Raw genomic sequence first — 22,104 nt, 5'->3', positions numbered from 1 at the left:
CCATGACTAAGCCCGAAGCGAAGCTTCTTTTATATATCGAATAAGATTCTTCTAATCAACAACACTGACTACAAAGGTCGTCTGCGAAGAAAGTTCGCGGTAGTGGTAGTAAACTTTGTATCCGTTTTTACCCGTGTCTGTCAAATACTAAAACCATCTCCACACAGTGGGTTGCGTGCGCAATACGCAATGAATGATTTGTGTATGGGCACCCCTCATGCGGCGGAGTTGCCATTCTTCCATACTTTCGTATTCTCCAAACAATCTCTGCTAATGTCCAACAAATCTCATCTTCCTCAATTGCAATTCCCTTTCTGACTAATTCCATCTCTTTGCACATCTTTTGCGAAACCCATTCGTTTGTTTTCTTGTCTTTCCACGATATCCTCATCAGCAGCCGCATACCACCATATTTCGAATGTGTCCACCCTTTTCTGAACCACTGGCTAACTTCTGAAAGTTGGCTAAACGCGCCTAACCTGGGAAAGTTGACATACTAATCTTGGACTTAACTCGGACTCAAGGTCTCAACTGACAATGATTATTGTTTTGTGTTCGTTTTTTTATTGGCCTTTGAAAAAGAATGCTAGCTACGGGGTCGACACGCCATCTACTGTTTTTATAAAAATTGTTCGGATGGAAACAGTAAACCAACAGTGCCATGCTTATATTTTCCACTTTTCAAAGCCATTGGACACTTTCGGAACAGAAACAAAAAGAAAAAAAGTTCACAGATTTACAAATAACTTACATGGTTTACAGAAGGTAATGGTGAAAGACTTCTCTTGAAATATTATTCCGAGAAATGCTTTACTTTTTGAGAAAATAGTAAAACAATTATCAATTCTCGATATCGAGAATTACGGATTTGTTTTAAACACATGTCATGACACGGCGAAACGTGCGGAAACAAGGGTGGGTTTCCCGTTATTTTCTCCCGACTCCGATGACCGATCAAGCCTAAATTTTCACGAGTTTTTTTTTTTATATATAAGTTGTGATACACGAAGTGTGGGCCTTTGGACAATACTGTTTACCGAAATTGTCCAATGGTTTTAAAACGTCTTGGAACAACTTGCACAAACAGACAACACATGAAAAGAACAACATAATAGGGGCTTACAGGTAAAACAAAATACCTGAAAATAACTTCAGTTATACTAGCGCTTCTTCCACGGTGTTCGTACTCAATTTAAAAAATAACAAACAAAACAACGTCCCTAAAATAGAACAGTGCTCACTGATCACAATGGAAACCTGAATCTAGAAAAATGTTTGTTGTATTTTACGAACACAAATATTGTTCTGGGCACTATATAAGATTTAATGAAGAGGGGAAGTATATCAAGCCTAATTGGATCATTATGAACCATTATGCCCTACATAGCAATGCATGCTGACGTCAATAAGGGATCTAAACAAACTCATGACGCGTTTGTTTGTTTGTTTGTTTGTTTGTTTGTTTGGTTGTTTTGGGGGTGTTGTTGGGTGGTTTGTATGCTGTTGTTTTGTGTGTTTTGTTCTTGTCTGTTTGTTTGTTTGTTTGTTTGTTTGTTTGTTTGTTTGTTTGTTTGTTTGTTTGTTTGTTTGTTTGTTTGCTTGTTTTTTGTGTTTCTTGGGTTGCTTGTTTGTTCGTTTCTTTGTTTGTTTCTTGGGGTGTTTGTTTCTATGTTTGTTTCTTGGGGTGTTTGTTTCTATGTTTGTTAAGATGATCTTCCCATCAAGAAAACTCGGCAAAGCTTCCAGGGCAAAACGCCAAGCTGGCAACAACAGTTAATCTGTACAAACATTGGTTCACAGCATTTGTTGCACAAATCAATCAACTGTAATTCAGTAACTATAGACGACAATTCTCGTCATTCTCGGGTTCTTCTCGGGTTCGATTTACTCATATCTGCATTGGCAATTGTTAGCGTATTGTACGGTGGTGAAGTAAGTAGGGCATGGCACCGCCCATTATGGCCCGCCCATTCCGGGCGTGTCTCCCCCCCTTCCCCTCGGTGTGTTCTTCCCTTTCACTTTATAATGCACATCAGTAGGAACAATATGTGTACTTCATTTGGACATGTGCAAGTTTCAGAAAAGAAAAACAAACTTTGTTTGTGGGGCATTAGGTAACAGCAGTAGCAGCTGCAGATAGGTTGCTGAACAAAATTGTGATGCCCAATTGGTCGGCGGTTGACTCTTTTGGCTAGTCTAGTGTTGAGTACTTTTTGTCCACGACTCGGTAACCGACCGACACTCTATCTCATTGCACAGCTAATCTTTGTCGCTGGGTACCAGTTTCATTTCCGTCACGTCTTAGCTCTGACTTCAATTCAACATGGCGTCCATGGACACTGACAACGTGAACAATAAATGGGAGACAGTCTCAAAGAAGAAGAAAGCGACTTCCTCTGACAAAAAAGCGGCAAGAAAAAACTTCGCAAATGTAGCTCAAACTGTGGATATAGCGAGTAAGTTTGCGTGAATTAATTCAGGACCGTTTAGGAGATATTTCAACTTTCTTTCAAACTGCTGACGGCACCGAATTTTTCCAGCCATATGTTTGTGTTGAGTGGCCCGTTTAATTACCGGTGCCGGTCATTGTTGGCGTGTTAATTTATACTCACTCATATGTTCTGATAATGATCCTTTTGGCGGTGTCATCTTTATGGTTTTTCGGGAAATTGTCCGTATCCCCAACCAACACGTTTTCTATCAATAGTATATAATTTACAGTACTCAATCTGTCGAGCAGTCAGTCAAGTGAGATATGTATTCCTGTTTCATAACTTTCAATAAACTTTCAGTGTTTGTTGTAAATTGAGTAAAAAAAGTTGTGGCAGGATATATACGGAAAGTTTCTGATTTGTCCATATGTATGTTTTGTATCATTTAAAATAGTTAAATATGGATAAGCCTTTATTTTTATGTCTTATGACTTATTTTGCCGTTTGTTTGTTTTACGTACATGCCAGCTATTTTGAACTTGATATCGAATGAAGTAGAGGACAATAAAACCAAGAAGAGTGAAGACACAAAACTTCATTTCATCATTTATCCATTATTGATCATTCTTTAACAATCGTTCACTCATCGAGTTTCAAAAGTCAGAGTTAATGTTCCCATCTATGCTTTTTAACGATTCGACAGAGAAGAGCGCTTGTGTGTTTAATTGGGGTCCTACTAAAAGCCGACAACTCGCCGACAACGCCGACAACAAGTCCAGAGCGCCGACAACTCGCCGCCAACAAGTTTTAATTACCTCGAAAATTGCCAATATACCATAGATGTATTAGAACTATATGTGTTCTGTAATATAAACATAAATTTAATGGAAAAACTTCACGAAAAGTGTGAATTTTTAACCAGAAAAAAAACTGAACGTTCACGGAAAACAGTCGGACGCCATCTTGGCTTAAAATCGTGTTCGGACCAGTCCATTATGATGCGGGTGAGTCAGACTTAGCAATAGAGGGCGGCGTCATGCACTGTAGACCTTTTCGCAAATACCGGGGCGCGCGCGTAAAGCTTGGAATTAGGTGCATTGTGGTCTAGCTGGTATCCAAATTCGATCCATATATATCCCACAATGCACCTCATTCAACAGTCTGCGCTTGCGCATTGGTATTTGCGATAAGGTCTCAGTGAAGGTCTTCACATGAAGCCCGCCCTCTGTTGTTGACAAGTGCTAAATCTACCCGTATCATAATGGTCTGGTCCAAACACGGTTTTTAAGCCAAGATGGTGTCCGACCGCTTTTCGTGCAAGTGAAGTTTTTTTCTGGTTAAAAATTCACACTTTTTGTGAAGTTTTTCCATTAAATTTATGTTTATATTACAGAACACATATAGTTCTAATACATCTATGGTTTATTGGCCATTTTTGAGGTAATTAAAACTTGTTGGCGGCGAGTTGTCGGCGCTCTGGACTTGTTGTCGGCGTTGTCGGCGAGTTGTCGGCTTTTAGTAGGACCGTTTAATTGTAGGGGAAAAATTTCCATATGGCGCCACCACTTTTTCATTCGCAATAAAAGAATATAGTATCTAATTTACCTGATTGATATATCCCTTTTTGTAAAAATGAGTGAAAAAGTGGTGGCGCCATACGGAAAGTTATCCATTGTAGGTACCACAGCTGTAAACAATTAAAAATAAATATTTAAAAAACAGTGACAAAACAACTGCTCCAAAATCCATCAAAGGCAATTTAATACTTAAGACTCACCTGAGGTATGCAGGGGATAATGCCAGGTAAAATGGTGGCTTGATTGTCTCAGAAAAGCTTATAAAAAGGGAGACAATTTCCTACTTATTAAACTGGTCCAATTTTCAAAATGGACAGCTTGTGACTTTTGGTGTACTTTAGGATTTTTCTTATAGGAAGAATTGCTTTGTTAACAATTTTCTCCTTCATTACTGACTATTAATTTCTTGTTGACCATCTTTCCCCTAAGGCCCTGTAAAGGAATCGGAGACCGTCTTCGATGCCTTTAGTAGCGGCAAGCATAATAATGCACAGCCATCAAATTCATCACCAACGGACAGCCCTCCAAAGAAGAAGGCAGGTGGAGACGCCCCTAAGAAGGTCAGCGGGCAACAGAAGAAGAAGAAGGAGACAGCTAAGAAGAATGAGAAGGGATTTGAGAGCTTGGTGGAGGCATTGAAGGCGCTTGACCCTAAAGAGGTTAAGGCGGAGCTCAGTGATGTCCAGAACAGGTGTCCAGATGCTCCCTCGGTAGGTGGCTTATGTAGAGGGTCCGGTCTTTGTAAGAGAGACAGAAGAGGGTGGGGAGATTTCTTTCAAAGAGCTGGTTTCAATTCAGTTCAGGGCCAGCTCGGAATGCCCCAGAGTTTTGAAAATTCCTGGGAAGACACCCTGGTTATGTAAATGTTTTGTGGCGTGTCATGGCCAAGCGGTTAAGGGCACCGGATTCAAGCAGAGTGTGGGTTCGAAACCTGGTCTTGACACTTTTGTCCTTAAGCAAGATACGTAACTATGATCGTTTCATAAAGTTGGGGAGGTAGTGCTTTCTGCTCTACCAGCCAAGCTTCTGATTGATGATACCCAAGCCTACATTCGTATGGACTGTAAAGGGGGTAACCCTGTTTCAGCCCCAGGAGTAGGTGGCAACGACCCCTGGCAAAAATAAATTGTAGCCCACACCTTGAAGTGGCCTTCAGGACTTGTGCCTGGCGACTTGCATTAAAAAAAATAGAGCCTTCTTCTTTAGTGCATTTCAGGACCACAGGACTTTCAGTGCGCTTTACAGCATAGTACATGAAGATGTGATCCGTTAAGCAATCTGGTTAAAATATCAAATTTGACAATGACTTTACTGTGTCAGAAAAAAAAATTACCAGATTATTATCGCAACTGATTCAAACTTACTGTTTTCCCCTTTTTGTAGTTGTGGCTCGGTGACATCGTAAGTTTCATGAATAGAAAGTTACTATCGAAGGAATCTGATCTGGTTTTTAGTGATCAAGCACCGAGTAAGTTTTATTTCTAAACTTCTGTTCTCTTTGAGTGTCCAGTGCAATCTATAAAGATAAGATTTTGATGGAGGCCTTTACTGCCTTGGTCGTTACCTTGACGCTGATCTATAATCGCTTCTCTCCACCCAGGGGTGAATAGGTATCTGTGAGGGCAGAGATGGTTCTTGTAATTGATTTAGCTAAGTAGCGCACATTTGTTGTGCAGGCTCTATACATGTACTTCCCAGGGAGTTCAGATGGGTCATTAATGTGGTCTTGACACTGACAGTAAATGATATCTCTTGTACAGCAGAGACAATTGCTACAAACAAATGTATCAGCTGCTACTCAAATATCACCATTTGCTACTTAAGCTTTCATTGTGAACAAATTATGTTGAATCTATAAGTTTTCGGTGTGCACAAAGCATGTTCCTGGCCTGGAATTTCATCTTTGAGAGGGCAAAACCATTTTAATTTTTCTTACGGCACTTCCATTGGAAAATCTTAAAGTTTATGGGAAACTTTTGAAAGGGCACCGTCAGGGGCTACAGAGCCTATGGCCTCCATGGCCGCGGTGTTAGGCCAGGCCTGATGGACACTCTATAAGCAAGCAGTGTGCACAAAATATGTTCAATATTAATGTTTTGTCATGGAGCATTGCATGCCTGATACTTCATGGAGGCAAAGAAGGTGATTGCCTCCATGCCCTCTGGTCATTGCCTTGGTGCCCTTGAAATACTCCAGAAGAACTTTACAATTTCCTCACACCAAGAAGAAAATGCCTTGGTGCCCAGGCCTGGTACATTGCTTGATAAAATAATTTGTCGCTTTGTCCCTTGATAGATTATCCACTGGGAAAGATGAGCAAACACCTGTCGGATTGTCTCAATGCTACCTTAAAGAGCTACAATAAAGATATGCTGAAGGCTTTCTTTGATTACTGCATCAGGGAACTGGCTAATGAAGCTGGCAAAGGTATAGATAGTATTTAGTGTTTTACACCAGACCTGGGTGACTACTGCAACTTGCGACTGTTAATTGCGATGTCCAGTTGCGACTACCACTTTTCAACCCCTCGTCTTAAAGGAACACGTTGCCTTGGATCGGTCGAGTTGGTCTTTGAAAAGCATTTGTAACCCGTTTGTTATAAAATGCATATGGTTAGAAAGATGTTTTAAAAGTATCAACACAAATATGTCGCAAAATTGCGTGGTTTTCCTTTTACTTTGCGAACTAACACGGTCGGCCATTTATGGGAGTCACAAATTTGACTCCCATAAATGGCCGACAGTGTTAGTCGACGAGGTAAAAGGAAATCCACGCAATTTCGAGAGATACTGTGTGGATAATCATATGTATTTTATAACAAACGGTTGAAAACACCTTTTAAAGACCAACTCGACCGTTCCAAGGCAACGTGTTCCTTTAACTGCGCAGCCGACTTCTAAAAAAAAAAGTCATGTTGAATTTCACCCGTTGCCCAGGCCTTTAAAAATCTCATCATTACACATGGGTCCTTGAGTTCCACCCAAGGGTATAAATTTGTACATGGTAGAGGTTGATAGGTAGAGTTTGATATTGATAACAGCCTTCTGAGTGCCACAGCAGCTCAGGGCTGTATACTCCACAGGGAGCTGAGAAAGATTAACACAATGTTATTGGCCCAATAACCAGGGCACTTGATATGGTTATTGTAAAAACTTTTAAACCCAAATAGTCAGTTTTGATCTAACATGTACGCATGAATTGTCCCCGGTTTAACTCCAAGTATAAAACAGAATGTTATTGGCCCAATAACCAGAGCACTTGATATGTGATCATCCACCACCAATGGGCTGTAAAGTTGACACTTTCACTGTTATGGGATTAATGCATTTTTTGAGAGAGTGTGTAATCAGCTTCAAAATGATACCATCCACATTTAAATCAGATATTTCTTGACAAAGTTACGATTTCTCAAAGCCACATATTTTTTTATTCAGATTTCTCAAAGATTTCTTGAAAACCCAAACAATTTAATAGGCTCTGCAATGTGCAAGTGCAACTTTACAGCCCATTAGTGGTGGATGGTCACATATGGTTATTGTAAAAATGCGCTTTATAAGAACTTGTTGTTTTTTAAGTCAGTTGTTACCCCTCATAATTCCTAAATGTCTGTTGTGTTTTACTTTTAGATCCATCGTCTGTTAACGGCTACCGTGTCTTCATCCAGCTCATCGCTTCAAAAAATCCAGATTTTGTCACAGACTCCATGGAACTTGTGAGTTTTGTTTTACTTTTAAACCCAAATAATCGGTTTTGATCTAACATGTACGCATGAATTGTCCCCGGTTTAACTCCAAGTATAAATCAGCAAATATCATCCGTCAAGGACTCTTCGCTCCAGTAACAAAGATGTTCTCACTCTACATCCAGTTCTCACCGAATCTTATGGACAACGTGCCTTCCACTTCACTACACCTAACCATATCAAAAACGCCCCATCCCGGAACAATTTAAGAAACTTAAAACTTGCATGTTTACTCACCCGAGCGCATAGAGACTTTAATGTATTATGCTTTATAAGAACTGTGTATTATTAATATTATTAAGGCGTATTTTTGAAACAATTTTGTCCCCTATTTTTTTTGTCCGTAGTACCTCAACATGGTGAAACGGAAACAGAATGACAAAGCTCACTGCTTGTCCGTACTTTGGTCGTGTGCTCAGGCAGGGTACAGTAACCCTGTAGTCGGACTGAAAGGTATGTAGCCAAAGTTACTGCAAAGCAATGTTGTTTGTTATGCAAGTCACCAGACACACAAAACCTGAAGGCCACTTCAAGGTGTGGGCTAGAATCTATTTTTTTCCAGGGGCTGTTGCCACCTACTCCTGGGACTGAAACAGGGTTACCCCCTTTATAGTCCATAGAGATGTTGGCTTGGATATCATCCATCAGAAGACTGGCTGGTAGAGCCGAATATCACTACCTCCCAACTTTACGAACAATCATGGTGTCTTGCTTAAGGACACGTTACCAGTATTTTCCCTAAGTGTATCCGAACATATGCATAAAATAACAAATCTGTGAAAATTTGTGCCCAATTGGTCATCAAAGTTGCAAGAGAATAGTGAAAGAATAAATGTCTGTGTTGCACAACATTGTGTGCTTTCAGATGCCTAAAAAAATTCTTGAGGCCTGAAGTCTTTACTATGTGAGAAATTTACAAAGTGCTGTGGCGCAAAATGCAGCCAAACAAACCAGGAACACATGGGTGAACCCCTTCTCTTAATAACGATCAGTGCACTGGGTTCTTTTATGTGCAATCACAACACGCGGGACATGCGCCTTTACGTCCCATCCGAATAGTGAAGCTGTGGTTAAGTGTCTTGCTTAAGGACACAATTGTCACAAACGGGGCTCGAACCCACACTCTGCTGATCATAAGCACCAGAGCTTCAGGTCGATGCTCTTATCTGCTCGGCCACGACACGCCACATGTAGGGTTGGTGTAGGGGTTCTTGTATTGCGTGAAATATCTCTTGTATTTTTCTTACAGTGTGGTGTGGATTGATGTTGCCTCTACTTGGAGTCAAACCTGTATCTTCCTACGCAATGGCAAACCTGGACAGAATCCTCAAGTAAGAAAAATATTTATAAAGCCCAGAACCAATCAAAGTGCAATCAAAAACAACTTCCCAGTCCGATTTTATCTACACATTTTGAAAGGCGTTAATATTTATAAAGCCCAGAACCAATCAAAGTGCAATCAAAAACAACTTCCCAGTCCGATTTTATCTACACATTTTGAAAGGCGTTAGCCTACAGAGAATGCTTTCCTTATTCTGACACCCATGCAATAATTTGTGCAATTTAGTACTTCAGTATGACCGTTCTTTTTTTGTTCTTGTTCTGGGATTCAAAAAAACAAAATAAGTAGTGTCCTAAGTAGTAATAGTATAGAGTGTCATGGCCGAGTGGTTAAGAGCATCGAATTCAAGTTCTGGTGCTGATTCACCGGAATGTGGGTTTGAATCCCGGTCGTGACACTTGTGTCCTTGAGCAAGATACTTTACCATAATTGCTTCTCTTCACCCAGGGGTATAAATGGGTACCTTCTAGGGTAGAGGTTGATATTGTGTATGAAAAAGCCACAAGCAGTTTACAGGCAGTTCAGGGTTGTATACTCCCAAGGGAGCTGAGAAACATTACAGGGATGTTATTGGCCCTATGACCAGGGCACTAATGTAAAGAGCATTGATACGGTTATTGTGAAATGCGCTATTTAAGAATTTGTTATTAAAATAGTATTCATTATTTTTCTCCTCTACCTATGCAGACAGAAGTTGGATAAAGAAAAGGCTCATGCAGTCCTTGGACCCAATCAGTTCTTTCCCATCCTGGACTTCGTCTTCACTCCTGGAATCTCGTTGTCAGCCCAGTGAGTAATTTTTGTGTAGATCTCCAAATTATAAACTCTCCATCGAATGAAGAAAAAATAAAACCGTTGCGTTTTGTAAATCTTAATTGGTTGTAAATGCTCAAGATGTTACACTCTGCTAGATATCTTCTTCAAGAAACCAAGTCTAATCGCACTTGGGTGGACAGATCTTTTTCTGTTGCAGCACCACATCTCTGTAATCAACTACCTCTTCACATCAAAACATCTACTTCTATTCACTCTTTCAAAACATCTCTTAAAACACACCTCATGGCGACTCTTCCGTTCTTTTGTGTTTAATCTGTTCTTTTTCATTTTTGTTCAAGTTTCTTTGTAATAGCACCATGAGCACTTTTGTGGATATGTGCGCTCTATAAAACTTGTTATTATTGTTATTATTGATCAGTTCAGTTTTTAACTTTCCACTTTTGATTTTTTTCTGCAGACTTCAAAAGCAACTCATGAGGCACTACTCTAAGTTAAAGGTAATTGATTTCATATTTGTATATATAATTTCTTAAAGCTCTGGGCCCAATTTCATAGGGTGGCATGGTCTGTGTGTGCGTAAAGCGCTCGCCTCTCACCAAGGTGTGAGTTGAGTTGTGCGTTGGTCCTCTGCTGTGCCACGAGGGTTTTCCAGAACATCCGGTTTTCCTCCCTCGGGAAAAATCAAACACTTTCGATCTTGGCTGTGCTCCGTGGTCATAATGGGTTGATGTGGCTGGCAGCCAAAGGCGCCCTTGCATGCCTGCTTCTCGAACACATTGTAGCCGCAACCTTCGCAATTCAGCTGTTAGCTGCGAGTAAGGATGATTAGCCCCCCAAATTATTATTATTATTATTATACAGCTGCTTAAGTGCAAAATTTTGCTTAAGCAAAAGAATCCTTGCTTAGTAAAATCAGAATACCGGCCAAGACTCCACTCAATTGTTATGCTAAGTAAACAACAGCTAAATACCAGTCACAAGCAATGTATATGGCATGAAATTTTGTCCAGTAGCGTGTGCAAAATAAGCGAGCTATTTTCGTGCTTCAGCAATTTGTTTGTGACAAATTATGTGGAGGCTCCACCTTTTAGGGGGGAAATTATTTTTTGGATACACAAATACATTTATGTTTGTACTTACTCTTATTTTCATTTGAAAAAAATTTCAATTAATTATCTTTTCATCCTGTGTTTATTTTTAGAGCATGGCCTTCGGGTGTCACCCTGAGACAAGCCTACGCCATTTCTTTCCATCGTTATTAGCGAGGGCCACAACAAACTGTCCGGAACCAATGAAAACAGAGGTAAGTTGATAAAACAGGCGGTCAGGTTGCCTCGCCTTCAACCTCTGGGACCCTGCCGTCGATTTCACCAAACTCTTCCTAACTTATGATTAATCTTAGGACTTAGGACTACTTAATTTCCGTATCGGAACCCATCCTAAGTTAGGATGGGTTACTCGTCCTAATTCGAGATAGGATTAATACTAGCGTTTCGTGAAATCGGCTGCTGGTTCAAATCCCACCAGGGGCACTCTGTGAATTAGGTTTCCAATCCCTACCCGTCTGCGTGGGTTTTCCCTGGAATAATTCTCTGAGGTTTTTCTTCCCACATCTTAAACTGAAACGTCTTCATTGTCTTTTCTCTTCTCGTTTGGCTCTAATAAGAGCACTGAGAATATATTATCCAGCTCTCCAATGTTCGCTACCAAGTCAGTTTTTAAGTTAATATTTGTTTTGAGTAATTACCAAATGTGTACCTTCCCTTTAAAGGGTCTATGTAACTTTTGTAGGACAAAAAACACAATGTCCACAGATTTACACTAAACTTACACAGTTTGAAGATAATGATAGTAGAAAGCTTCCCTGAAAATACTATGTAATGAGGTGCTGTAGTTTTGGGGAAATGAGTAAAATAATGTCATGAAACTGATTTTCGTCTAGTGAGACGAAAATTATTTGAATCATTTACAAATGTATTTTCATGACATTGTTTTACTCATTTCTCAAAAACTACAGCACCTTTTAGTAAGTAAGATTTGAAGGGAAGCTTTCCACTATCATTATCATCAAACCCTGTAAGTTTAATGTAAATCTATGGACATTTTGAAAAAGTATCCAAATCCTTTAATACTTGAGTGGAAATTAATAAACAAACAAACATTATATTTACATCATTTAATTCGTGTTTTATTTGTTTCCAGCTGTTGACTACCTTGGTGATGTGTTTGAGTACTGATCATCACTGCTTCAGTAAATGGCGTCAGATGTACGATGGTCACCTATCACAGTCTAGTGTGCTTATGAATCACATGTTGTCATCGTGGGATAAAGTACAGAAAAAGGTACAATATTTATAGTCTTATGTGAAGCGAAGGACTCTCAAAATAGAAAACTGAATCACTGTACTAGCCAATAACACCCCCTCAAAAAACCTTAACCTAAAATCTACTCTTGCCTATTATCTTGATTTTTATGAATAAAATGTACGTGTATCAATTGAAAATTCAATTTAAAGACACTGGTTTGTTTGTCATTTTGTTTTATAACTTTGCCAATAATGAGTCTGTTATGTTTTCTCCTTGTAGTTACCATGGCAACTGTTGAAAGAGACCATCTGTGCATTCCATCTGACCAATGAGGACATGGCGAGCACAAGGAACGGCAAAACAGAGCATGAACAGTGTAAAGTAGCATGCAAGGTATGGTTTTAGATTACAGATTATTATGCAATCCTGTGTGTGGGTTCGAGTCTTAGACGTGACACAAGTGTCTTTAAGCAAGACTTTAAACCATTATCGCTGCGGTCTCCTGTGTTGTTTAATGCACATAAAAGAACACAGTGCACTTATCAAAAAATAGGGAAGGGGTTTGCCCCAGTGCTCCTGGTTCGATGGGCAGCAAACTGGGTCACAGCACCTTGTAAACCATTACATTGTGCTTTAAAGGCAGTGGACACTATTGGTAATTACTCAAAATATTTATTAGCATAAAACCTTACTTGGTAATGAGTAATGGGGAGAGGTTGATGGTATAAAACATTGTGAGAAACGGCTCCCTCTGATGTGACGTAGTTTTCGAGAAAGAAGTAACTTTCCACGAATTTGATTTCAAGACCTCAAGTTTAAAATTTGAGGTCTCGAAGTCAAGCAACTGAAAGCACACAACTTCGTGTGACAAGGGTGTTTGCTTTCTTTCAAATTTATCTCGCAACTCCGTCGACCAATCGAGCTCAAGTTTTCACAGGTTTGTTATTTTATGCGTTTGTTGAGCTACCCCAAGTGAGAAGACTTGTCTTTGACAATTACCAATAGTGTCCAGTGTCTTTAAAGCTTAAAGCTTATGACCTATTCGGTCATAAGCTTGGGCGATATCGCTTTATTTTATTCACGATATATCACCGACAATATATCGCGATATTCGATATAATCGCGATTAATGAAATTTGACATCATCAGTCTTAAAACGTTAAGTGAAAGTTGTAGAAGAGACAGTCCTAGCATAAGAGAGGTGTTCTAATGACCTATTCTTCTGGTTTTACTCCAAACCTATTGGGTGCAAGATGTCTCAGCTAGGAAATACATCGCGATATTGCGATACTTAATCGATATCGCGATACATCGTGATATATCGATATTCCGATTAAAACCAAATCAATCCGATATCGAAATCGATTCCAAATTAGTATCGCGATTTTCGATAAAATCGTGGTATCGCCCAAGCTTAATAGGTCACCTACTTCAAAAACGTAGCTCCACATACCTTAGCATGGAAAAAATACTTGGTGCTTTGATACGTCACTAGGGGTGTGTTCAAGTGCTATATAAGAACCTGGGGACGATTTCACAAAGTGAGTCCTGATGTAGGACTAGTCCTAGGAATTATTAAAAACTTTAGGCAAGCCCTTAGTTAGATTAAAGACTAGTATCAACTCTTTGTGAAATCCAACCCTGGTATTATTATTGATTTGTTTGATTTGATTTCCCTGTTGTCAGGAGTTGCTGGAACGAATGAGTGGCTTTGAGTTCCCCTGGAGGGGTGTACTCACAACAGTAGCCTTAGCTATCATCACCCTTATTGCCTTCGATATTTATAGTCATAAAGGTTTCAATGGTAAGTAATCTCATTTCATTGCATTAATTTACAACAGTAGCCCTAGCTATGGACCGATCCGGCCTGTCAATCAAACTGTGCGCGTTCACCCATTTGACCAATCACAGCAATGATTGTGGTCGGACAAACTCGGTCATGCGTGCGCGTAAATTTGGCACGCGCGGCAGAATCGTGCAGAATGTCATGGGGAGTGCTCGTACACGTGTCTTGCTCACGTGTGCAGTGGGCGAAGCTTAATGGAAAGCCGGAATGGTCCATTATCACCCTTACTGCCTTTGATATTTATAGTCATTTATTCTTGTTGTGAAGCCAAGGACTCTCAGAAAAGTGAACTTAATCCATAGAGTTATATATAAGAACTAGAGGGCGCACTGGCTTATGTATGCGCCCCGACATGCGCGCAGGCGGCCATTTTCTAAGTTTAACAAACAGGCATTGCTTAGCGTGTGTTTGTGTGGCCATTTTGTAAGTTGACAAAACAGCATCGCGTCAGCGTTCAATCAACACAAACTCCAACGTATTCTTCATATTCAACGCGCGTGCAGAATGGTGCGCGTGTTTTCTCGTGGTCCCGTCGCGTTTGTGCAAGAAGCATCACCAGTGCGCCCTCTAGTTCTTATATATAACTCTATGACTCAATCACTGTACTAGCCAAGAACCCGTTGGAGAGAATTCAGTTATTAGATGTGGGAGGAAAATCCCGGGGCCCTATTTCATAGAGCTGCTTAAGCACAAAATTGTGCTTAAGCAAAAAAATCTTTGTTTAGTCAAATCAGATTACCAGCTAAGACTCCACTCAATTGTTATGCTAAGTAAACAACAGCTAAATACCAGTCACAAGCAATGTTTGTGGCATGACATTTTTGTCAGTAACATGTGTAAAACAAGCAAGCTATTTTCATGCTTAAGCAATTTTTTTGCTTAAGCAGCTCTATGAAATTGGCCCCATATAATTATTCCAAGGAAAACCAACGCAGTCAGTTAAGGACTGAAAACCCAAATCCACATCAGGCCCCCAGTGTGATCCACCTCCTAACGCCTTCACTCTATAAACACAGGCATGGTATTCTTCCTACAGTACTTTAGTCTGTTTTTCAAAAAAGAAATTCACCAGCTCGAAACACAAGTTATGCTGGTAAATTAGAACAAAGTATACACTTTCTAGGGGAAGTTATTTAGTGAATGTCTTTTCTTTACTCCATGTGTGTGTACAGGTTCCTTGACTCAGACGTTTTTTGAGCGATCAGGAATCGCAGCAGTTTGCAAGCAAGCCTACACTAAAATTAGCTTTTACCTTGGTCTTGCCTATGAGTAAGTACTTCTATTTAATTTATTCTCTCGCAACTTTGACGACCAATAGGAGACTTTCCAACGCTAGGTGGCAGCAGACATACCGGGTAAATTTCCATTGTTTACGTAGTTCTGAACATGCGCATAATTCTGAGAACAATGGATTTACCCGGTAAGTCTGCTGCCCTCTATCGTCCCAGAAAGTCTCCCATTGAGTCTAAATTTTTCGCTGGTTTGTTACATGTGTTTTATATATATGTTGAGATACATCAAGTGAAAAGACTGGTCTTTGACAATTACTAAAGGTGTCCAGTACCTAAGCCATTCAACTGCATCGGTTTTGTATGGCAGCACAACTGCACAGAACTTACTGTTGAAGACAGTGGACACTGTTGGTAATTATCAAAGACTAATCTTCACAGTTGGTGTATCTCAACATATGCATAAAATAACAAACCTGTGAAAATGTGAGCTCAATCGATCGTCGAATTTGCGAGATAATAATGAAAGAAAGAACACCCTTGTCACATGAAGTTGTATGCTTTCTGATGCTTGATTTCGAGACCTCAAATTTTAAACTTGAGGTTTCGAAATCAAATTCGTCGAAAATTACTTCTTTCTCGAAAACTATGGGACTTCAGAGGGAGCCGTTTCTCACAATGTTTTATACCATCAACCTCTCCCCGTTACTCGTCACCAAGAAAGGTTTCATGATGATAATTATTTTGAGTAATTACAAATAGTGTCCACTGCCTTTAACATGTGTACTGTGAATGGATTTCAAAATTTGAGCCACAAACTTGCTGCAGTGTTACAAATAATTGCCCTGCTGTATAAAATAAAGTAAATTATTTTGCTTTTGAATATTTTCCAAGCAACCTCTCCCTGTGCTTTACGATTGTGTTTTGTTTTCAATTCAGATGGGCATCTATCAATATACCGATCTACTATGTACAGGCAGCAGAGTTCTGTGGGCCCTACCTCATTCTACTGAAGGAGAAACTTTACACTTTGTTTATCTTCCTTGGAGAAGTGACCGCGCCCGTTTGGGTGTGGCTCGGACAAAATATCCCTATTGCTATTGAATGGGTAATGAATGGATTAGTTTTTGAACGATTTATTCAAACATTTTTTTTCTTTTGGTTTTTTAACTTATAGATTGTTTTGTTTTTGTATTTTATTTTAAACTTAATATATATACATGAAGATTGAAGCTAGACCAAGTTTAGTGGTGGGCAATAAATTAAAAAAATCCAAGTCCAACAAGGGCAAGCTGATCAACAAAATTTTCATGTTTAATTATTGGCACATTATTGCTGAAGTGGGGCTAGGTTTCTAAACTGTTTGTGTTATGGGGGCCATGCAATAAGTTGAATGGCCTTTTGAATGTGTTCTTTCTCTCTGCATGTGATACTCCTTATCATTAGCTGTGTCTCAGATCAATGCACAGTGGACACTATTTTGAAATCTGTGCTGGTCGGCACAAAGTATTTTGCTCAGAGTGCTGGGCAAAAAATTGCGAATCAACTACTACTGATTTTGTGTAAACAGATCAAAGCCCAAATCCCAATCATACTGGATATCATACTGGATGTAATCTGGAGTTACCTTGTAGCAGCGTGGGACTTCGTTTCACCACACCTCATTGCCTTTTGGACAACCATTATTGATTTATAAACGCTTACGTCCCTCATGTTCACAGATCAAAGCCCAAATTCCAATCATACTGGATGTAATCTGGAGTTACCTTGTAGCAGCGTGGGACTTCGTTTCACCACACCTCATTGCCTTTTGGACAACCATTATTGATTTATAAACGACTACTTCCCTCATGTTCACAGATCAAAGCCCAAATTCCAATCATACTGGATGTAATCTGGAGTTACCTGGTAGCAGCGTGGGACTTCGTTTCACCACACCTCATTGCCTTTTGGACGACCATCTCTCCATACCTGGAGCAACTATGGGATGGGATCCTTCACTATTCCGTCTTAATCTGGACTGCTGCCCTGCCATACCTCAGAGCAGTCTACAAATGGCTACAACAGCTGGTTAAGTAAGTGCCCAAATGTTAAGACCAATTACAGGCATGCAACTTTTCAGCTGATCAGCTGATTTCCTCTGTTTCCTTTTCTTTTCAAAAACAGTGCCATAGAAAACTGAAAAGTACTGTACCAAAGTAAAGTATGATTGGCTATTTCCTCTTTGTTTGCAATTAGAAAGTTGCATGTTTTGTCTGCAATTAAGAACTCACTACGCGGTAGTGAAGTCCTTTCGATCCAGTAAAGGGAAAGTTGTAGTCCTGGCCTGGCTGATTTCCTACCTTCTGCCCAAGTAGTAGTTATTTTCTCCCGACTCCGATGACCGATTGAGCCTAAACTTTCACAGGTTTGTTATTTTATATATAAGTTATGATACACGAAGTGTGGGCCTTGGACAATACTGTTTACCAAAAGGGTCCAATGGCTTTCAAGATGTTTTAACCTTTGTGGAAGTGCACAAGTTTTAAATTTGTTATTTTTCTTTCTTTTCTTTTTTCTTGACAGTACATCGTAGTAAATGACAGATCAATCGAATGAGAAGAAGACATTCCATTAGTTGAGGTCACAATTAATGAAGTTATTGTTCGTAGCACCCGGTACAAGATATAAATGATTTTCTTGCGTAAATATAGACCTTGATCATGCTGCCTCAATCTTGGTCATGTTTCTCGTATCGAATAACAATAATGCATGCTAATAGTCGTCTTGCAATTAGGAACCAGACTAGTTTGTTCTTCCAGCCTCGGTTTGGTAACATTGATATCAATGGGAGAAATTCAAGATGGCCGCACCGTGATAAAAGTCTATAAAAGCCCAATTTCATAAAGCTGTTTAAAAAGCAGGAAATTTTGCTTGTTCATTTTCTGCTGAGCAAAAAAGAGCAGGATACCACTCAAAGATTGTACATGAGAAATGGCATTATGGCTGGTAACCATAGTCTGTTTAGCATAATTTTGTTGTGCTTAGCTACTTTTTTTGTGCTTAAGCAGCTCTATGAAATTGGAACTAGGTTTTTAAGGTAAAACAAAATTTGGGCTAAAAAGAAAACTTATTGTACAATTATTTTGATGGGAAGTTACTTGGTGTGAGGAACGTTACAAATTCACATCAAAAGGAGTGCTACAAAAACCCGTTCATTTCTTGGTATTTTTAACTCTTTTTTTTTTTTTTTTTTTGCGGGGGGGGGGGGGGGGGGGGGGGGGGGGGGGGTTGCTGTTGCTGTTTTTTTTGTGGGAGAATAGGAGTGCATGATGTACTTCATGTACTCATGCTTGCTCCTTTTTGATTATCGTTGTTTACATATCAATGCAAAATATTTACTTCTTATCAACTTGCGATACGTGTTTATTGTTTCTATTTTGCTTTTGGTTTTGTACATACTTTGATGATTATTTTCAAATGTTGTACCACTATTAAAAGGCTCTGTTCAACTTAAGCTCTTAATTATTGTTTTTGTTTTGTTCTAAAGCTATACATGTATCCATGTTTCGTAAGCAGATTCATGAAGCTGTTTAGCAGAAAATATATTACTGGACAAATTTATTTGCTGAGCAAAGATTAGCAGAGAACCAGTCATGAACGATGTAGGGAGTACACATGTACACACTTCTCTTGCTGGTAACCCACTTCTGCTTAGTAAAAATTTCATATCATCATTTTGAGGCAATTTATCAGCTGTTTTTCATCTTTTTGTTTTGCTTTGATATTTTGTTATAGCCAAATAATGCAAAAAAAAACACTTATATATCAGCATTTTGCTTAAAGGCATATAGCAGTTCTAACCCTCTAGTTTCCATGAAACATAAGGGAATAGTTACGCGTTATTTTTGTGTATGGGTACATCAATTTATCTTATTTTCATCAAGAAACATAATTAACACTGCCCTGTGAAATGGAAACCCAAAAGAAAAAAACATGACAGTATGGTTTTGTCATGTCTTTGAGCATTGCTTCATAACTAATTTAAATAAATCTGGATTAAAACTCTCTTCTTTCTAGATGATTAGAACAAATTCCAACACTATAGAAATGAAGTTGTTGGACTAAAAACTTGTTGAGATGTCAAAACGTACCCTCTTATCCTATCGGCTTTCATTAACCCGTAGAGAGCATTCATTTCTGTAAAAATCACCACAATGCTTCTATTTTTTGATCTTTACTCTATTTTTTTCAGTAAAAATATCTTTTAAAAAACCAATGTGAAACACAAGTAATATGTTGTGTTTCACAATTTGTTAAAATTATTACAATTATTATGTCGGCATGGGAAACATTGGGTGCGTTCGATAAGCTTCCCTGGGTCGACCCCGCAGTGCTCACTCGGGTGAGCCCCTTACAAGAGCTAATCGAACGACCACACCCGCCCTCTCGTGGGGACGGCATGCACCTCAGGTCACCCCCCAAGTGACCCACTCCACAAGCAGGGCACTGGGGGCTGACCCGGGTGAGCCCCGTCAAAGCTATTAGAACGTACCGGGGCAGACCGGGGTCGACCCAGGGAAGCTAAACGAACGCACCCATAGTAATGTTAAGATTGGACATTTTAGTATGACCTCTTTCTGTGAATGGTAGGTCAAATTTGTTTTGGCTGTTTGGGCCGCTGTGGCCATTTGGATACAAGCCACTTGCGGCCGCCAAGTTAATCTAAAGGGTTGTTCCCATAGTATTACTTGTAATTTCCAATTATTGCTGGAAAAACATGAGATTGTATTGAAAACAGTAATTATATGTAATGGCCAAAGAACAAAGTAGAATGAAGCATCACCAACAAATGATTGCTTTGTGTTTATTCATCATGCAATATTTTGCTTTTTTCCCTTCTTCTGGCCCGCTTTTTTTTTGGTGTGGGAATCTTTTTCTTTATATTTATATTCACTAAATGTTTTCATTGCTCTTACACAAATGTCAAAACCCAGTTGTACCAGACATGACATTCTTCTTCTTTTGTCTGATTTTCTGGAAAAAAATCAGAATAACTGTGATTAAATTACCTGAAAAATTCTATTAAAGTCTACACCATATGAACAAAAAGGTCAGCCCTTGTGCTCTAAAATATTTCCCTAATTTTTGACCAGGGACCAAATATCAAAAAATATGTGGACCTGATTTTGCCAGATAAGATTGATTTTTGTGGCCCCTGTACTACTCATGATTGGTTTTGTTCTGCAGTACTGAATCCATCAGACTTGGTAGAAAAACATTTTGTTTTTTCGTACTCTGATTGGCTAATTTTACCAGGGGTGGATTTTACAAAGAGTTAAGACTAGTCTTATCTCGAGTTAGGACAAGTTACCCGTCCTAACTTAGGACTATAACTCCTAGGACCCCTAAGTTAGGACTATCTTTGTGAAATCGACCTCTGGTCACTTATCAAGCATGCTTGGTTTGGTTGGGCGTAAATCAAGAAAAATATTCCTTTGAATTTGATGGATTTTGGGCGGTTATAGTTGAATGAGTGTTTTGTCTGAGTAGTCAACAACTTTTGTCAAATTTGTGTTTTTGTTTAATCGTCTTTTGAATTCAAATAATTTCATGTTTTCTTCTTGGATATGTAACGATTAGTTCAATGTTAATATTCGTCTATTTAGTTTAAATGCACTCCATACCCATCGCCAACTCCTTTAAAGAAAACAAAATCCACAGCGACTTAGGTCAGAACTGAACTCATAACCTTCTGTTGCAATAGTCAGACTTTATAACTACCCATGTATCACAGTGCTATAAAACAAATCTGTGGGTTCGATTCCCACTGAAGTCACTTATGGATTTAGTTTTTCACATAAGTATTTGGAGAACAAAATCCACAGTGACTTGGGTCGGAACTGAACCCATAACCTTTTATTGTAATAGTTGAGCTTTATAACTAGCCATTTATCACAGGGCTAATTAAACAAAGAAAGGTTGTGGGTTCGATTCCCACTGAAGTCACTTATGGACTTTGTTTTTTACATTTAAAGGAACACGTTGCCTTGGATCGGACGAGTTGGTCTATAAAAAGCGTTTGTTACCCTTTTTTATAAAATGCATATGGTTGGAAAGATATTTTTAAAGTAGAATACAATAATCCACACAAGTTTGCCTCGAAATTGCGTGGTTTTCCTTTTACTGTGCGAACTAACACGGTCGGCCATTTATGGGAGTCAAAAATTTGACTCCCATAAATGGCTGACCGTGTTAGTCTACGAGGTAAAAGGAAAACCGTGCAATTTCGAGGCATGTTTGTGTGGATCATTGTATTCTACTTTTACAACATCTTTCTACCCATATGCATTTTATAAAAAAACGGTTACAAACGCTGTTCAAAGACCAACTCGACCGTTCCAAGGCAACGTGTTCCTTTAAGTATTTGATACTTTAAGTATTTGATACTTTAAAGAAAGTTCAAACTTAAGAATAATATTTTCAATATTTAAAAAAATAACACGCATTTTAACAAAATGTTGAATCAAAGTATTCATAATGCTTAAAGTTGCATTAAATGCAGGTTTTTCTGTCTGAGTATTTGCATACAATGCTGATAAAGGGTACATACAAATTTATGAAGAGCAATATGTTATCATATTTTCATAAAGTATAATATAACAGAGATATTGTCATTAGACTTAGAGTTTAAAATGGATGTTCCAAGAATTTGTGATTAATTTCAAATAAATGAGTTCATTGAAATGAGTTATGTGCCATGAGATAATTTTTTTAATTACCGTTCAATGGTTTCGATTCTGAAATTAATCCTTACCCCCCATTAACACTGACCCCATCAACCCCGACCCCATCAACCCCGACCCCATCAAC

At 39.0% G+C, this 22,104-nt stretch overlaps 1 protein-coding gene across 1 annotated transcript; it reads left to right on the top strand.

Moving 5' to 3' along the window:
• The first annotated feature begins 2,317 nt into the window (after positions 1-2,317).
• LOC117304708 (transmembrane protein 214-A-like) lies at positions 2,318-18,041 on the top strand. Its single transcript, XM_033789304.1, has 17 exons — positions 2,318-2,456; positions 4,439-4,719; positions 5,393-5,477; positions 6,305-6,436; positions 7,636-7,721; positions 8,099-8,204; positions 9,001-9,082; positions 9,781-9,882; positions 10,328-10,367; positions 11,072-11,173; positions 12,073-12,213; positions 12,457-12,570; positions 13,864-13,981; positions 15,196-15,292; positions 16,192-16,360; positions 17,113-17,327; positions 17,818-18,041. The coding sequence occupies exons 1-17, from the start codon at positions 2,324-2,326 to the stop codon at positions 17,825-17,827; spliced, it is 2,013 nt and encodes a 670-aa protein (XP_033645195.1). The 5' UTR covers positions 2,318-2,323; the 3' UTR covers positions 17,828-18,041.
• The last annotated feature ends 4,063 nt before the right edge of the window (positions 18,042-22,104 follow it).

The sequence above is a fragment of the Asterias rubens genome, chromosome 21 (assembly GCF_902459465.1).
Source record: "Asterias rubens chromosome 21, eAstRub1.3, whole genome shotgun sequence".
In the NCBI taxonomy this organism is placed as follows: domain Eukaryota; kingdom Metazoa; phylum Echinodermata; class Asteroidea; order Forcipulatida; family Asteriidae; genus Asterias; species Asterias rubens.
Note: the sequence above shows the minus strand (reverse complement) of the source record. Positions and strands in the feature narration are given on the sequence as shown.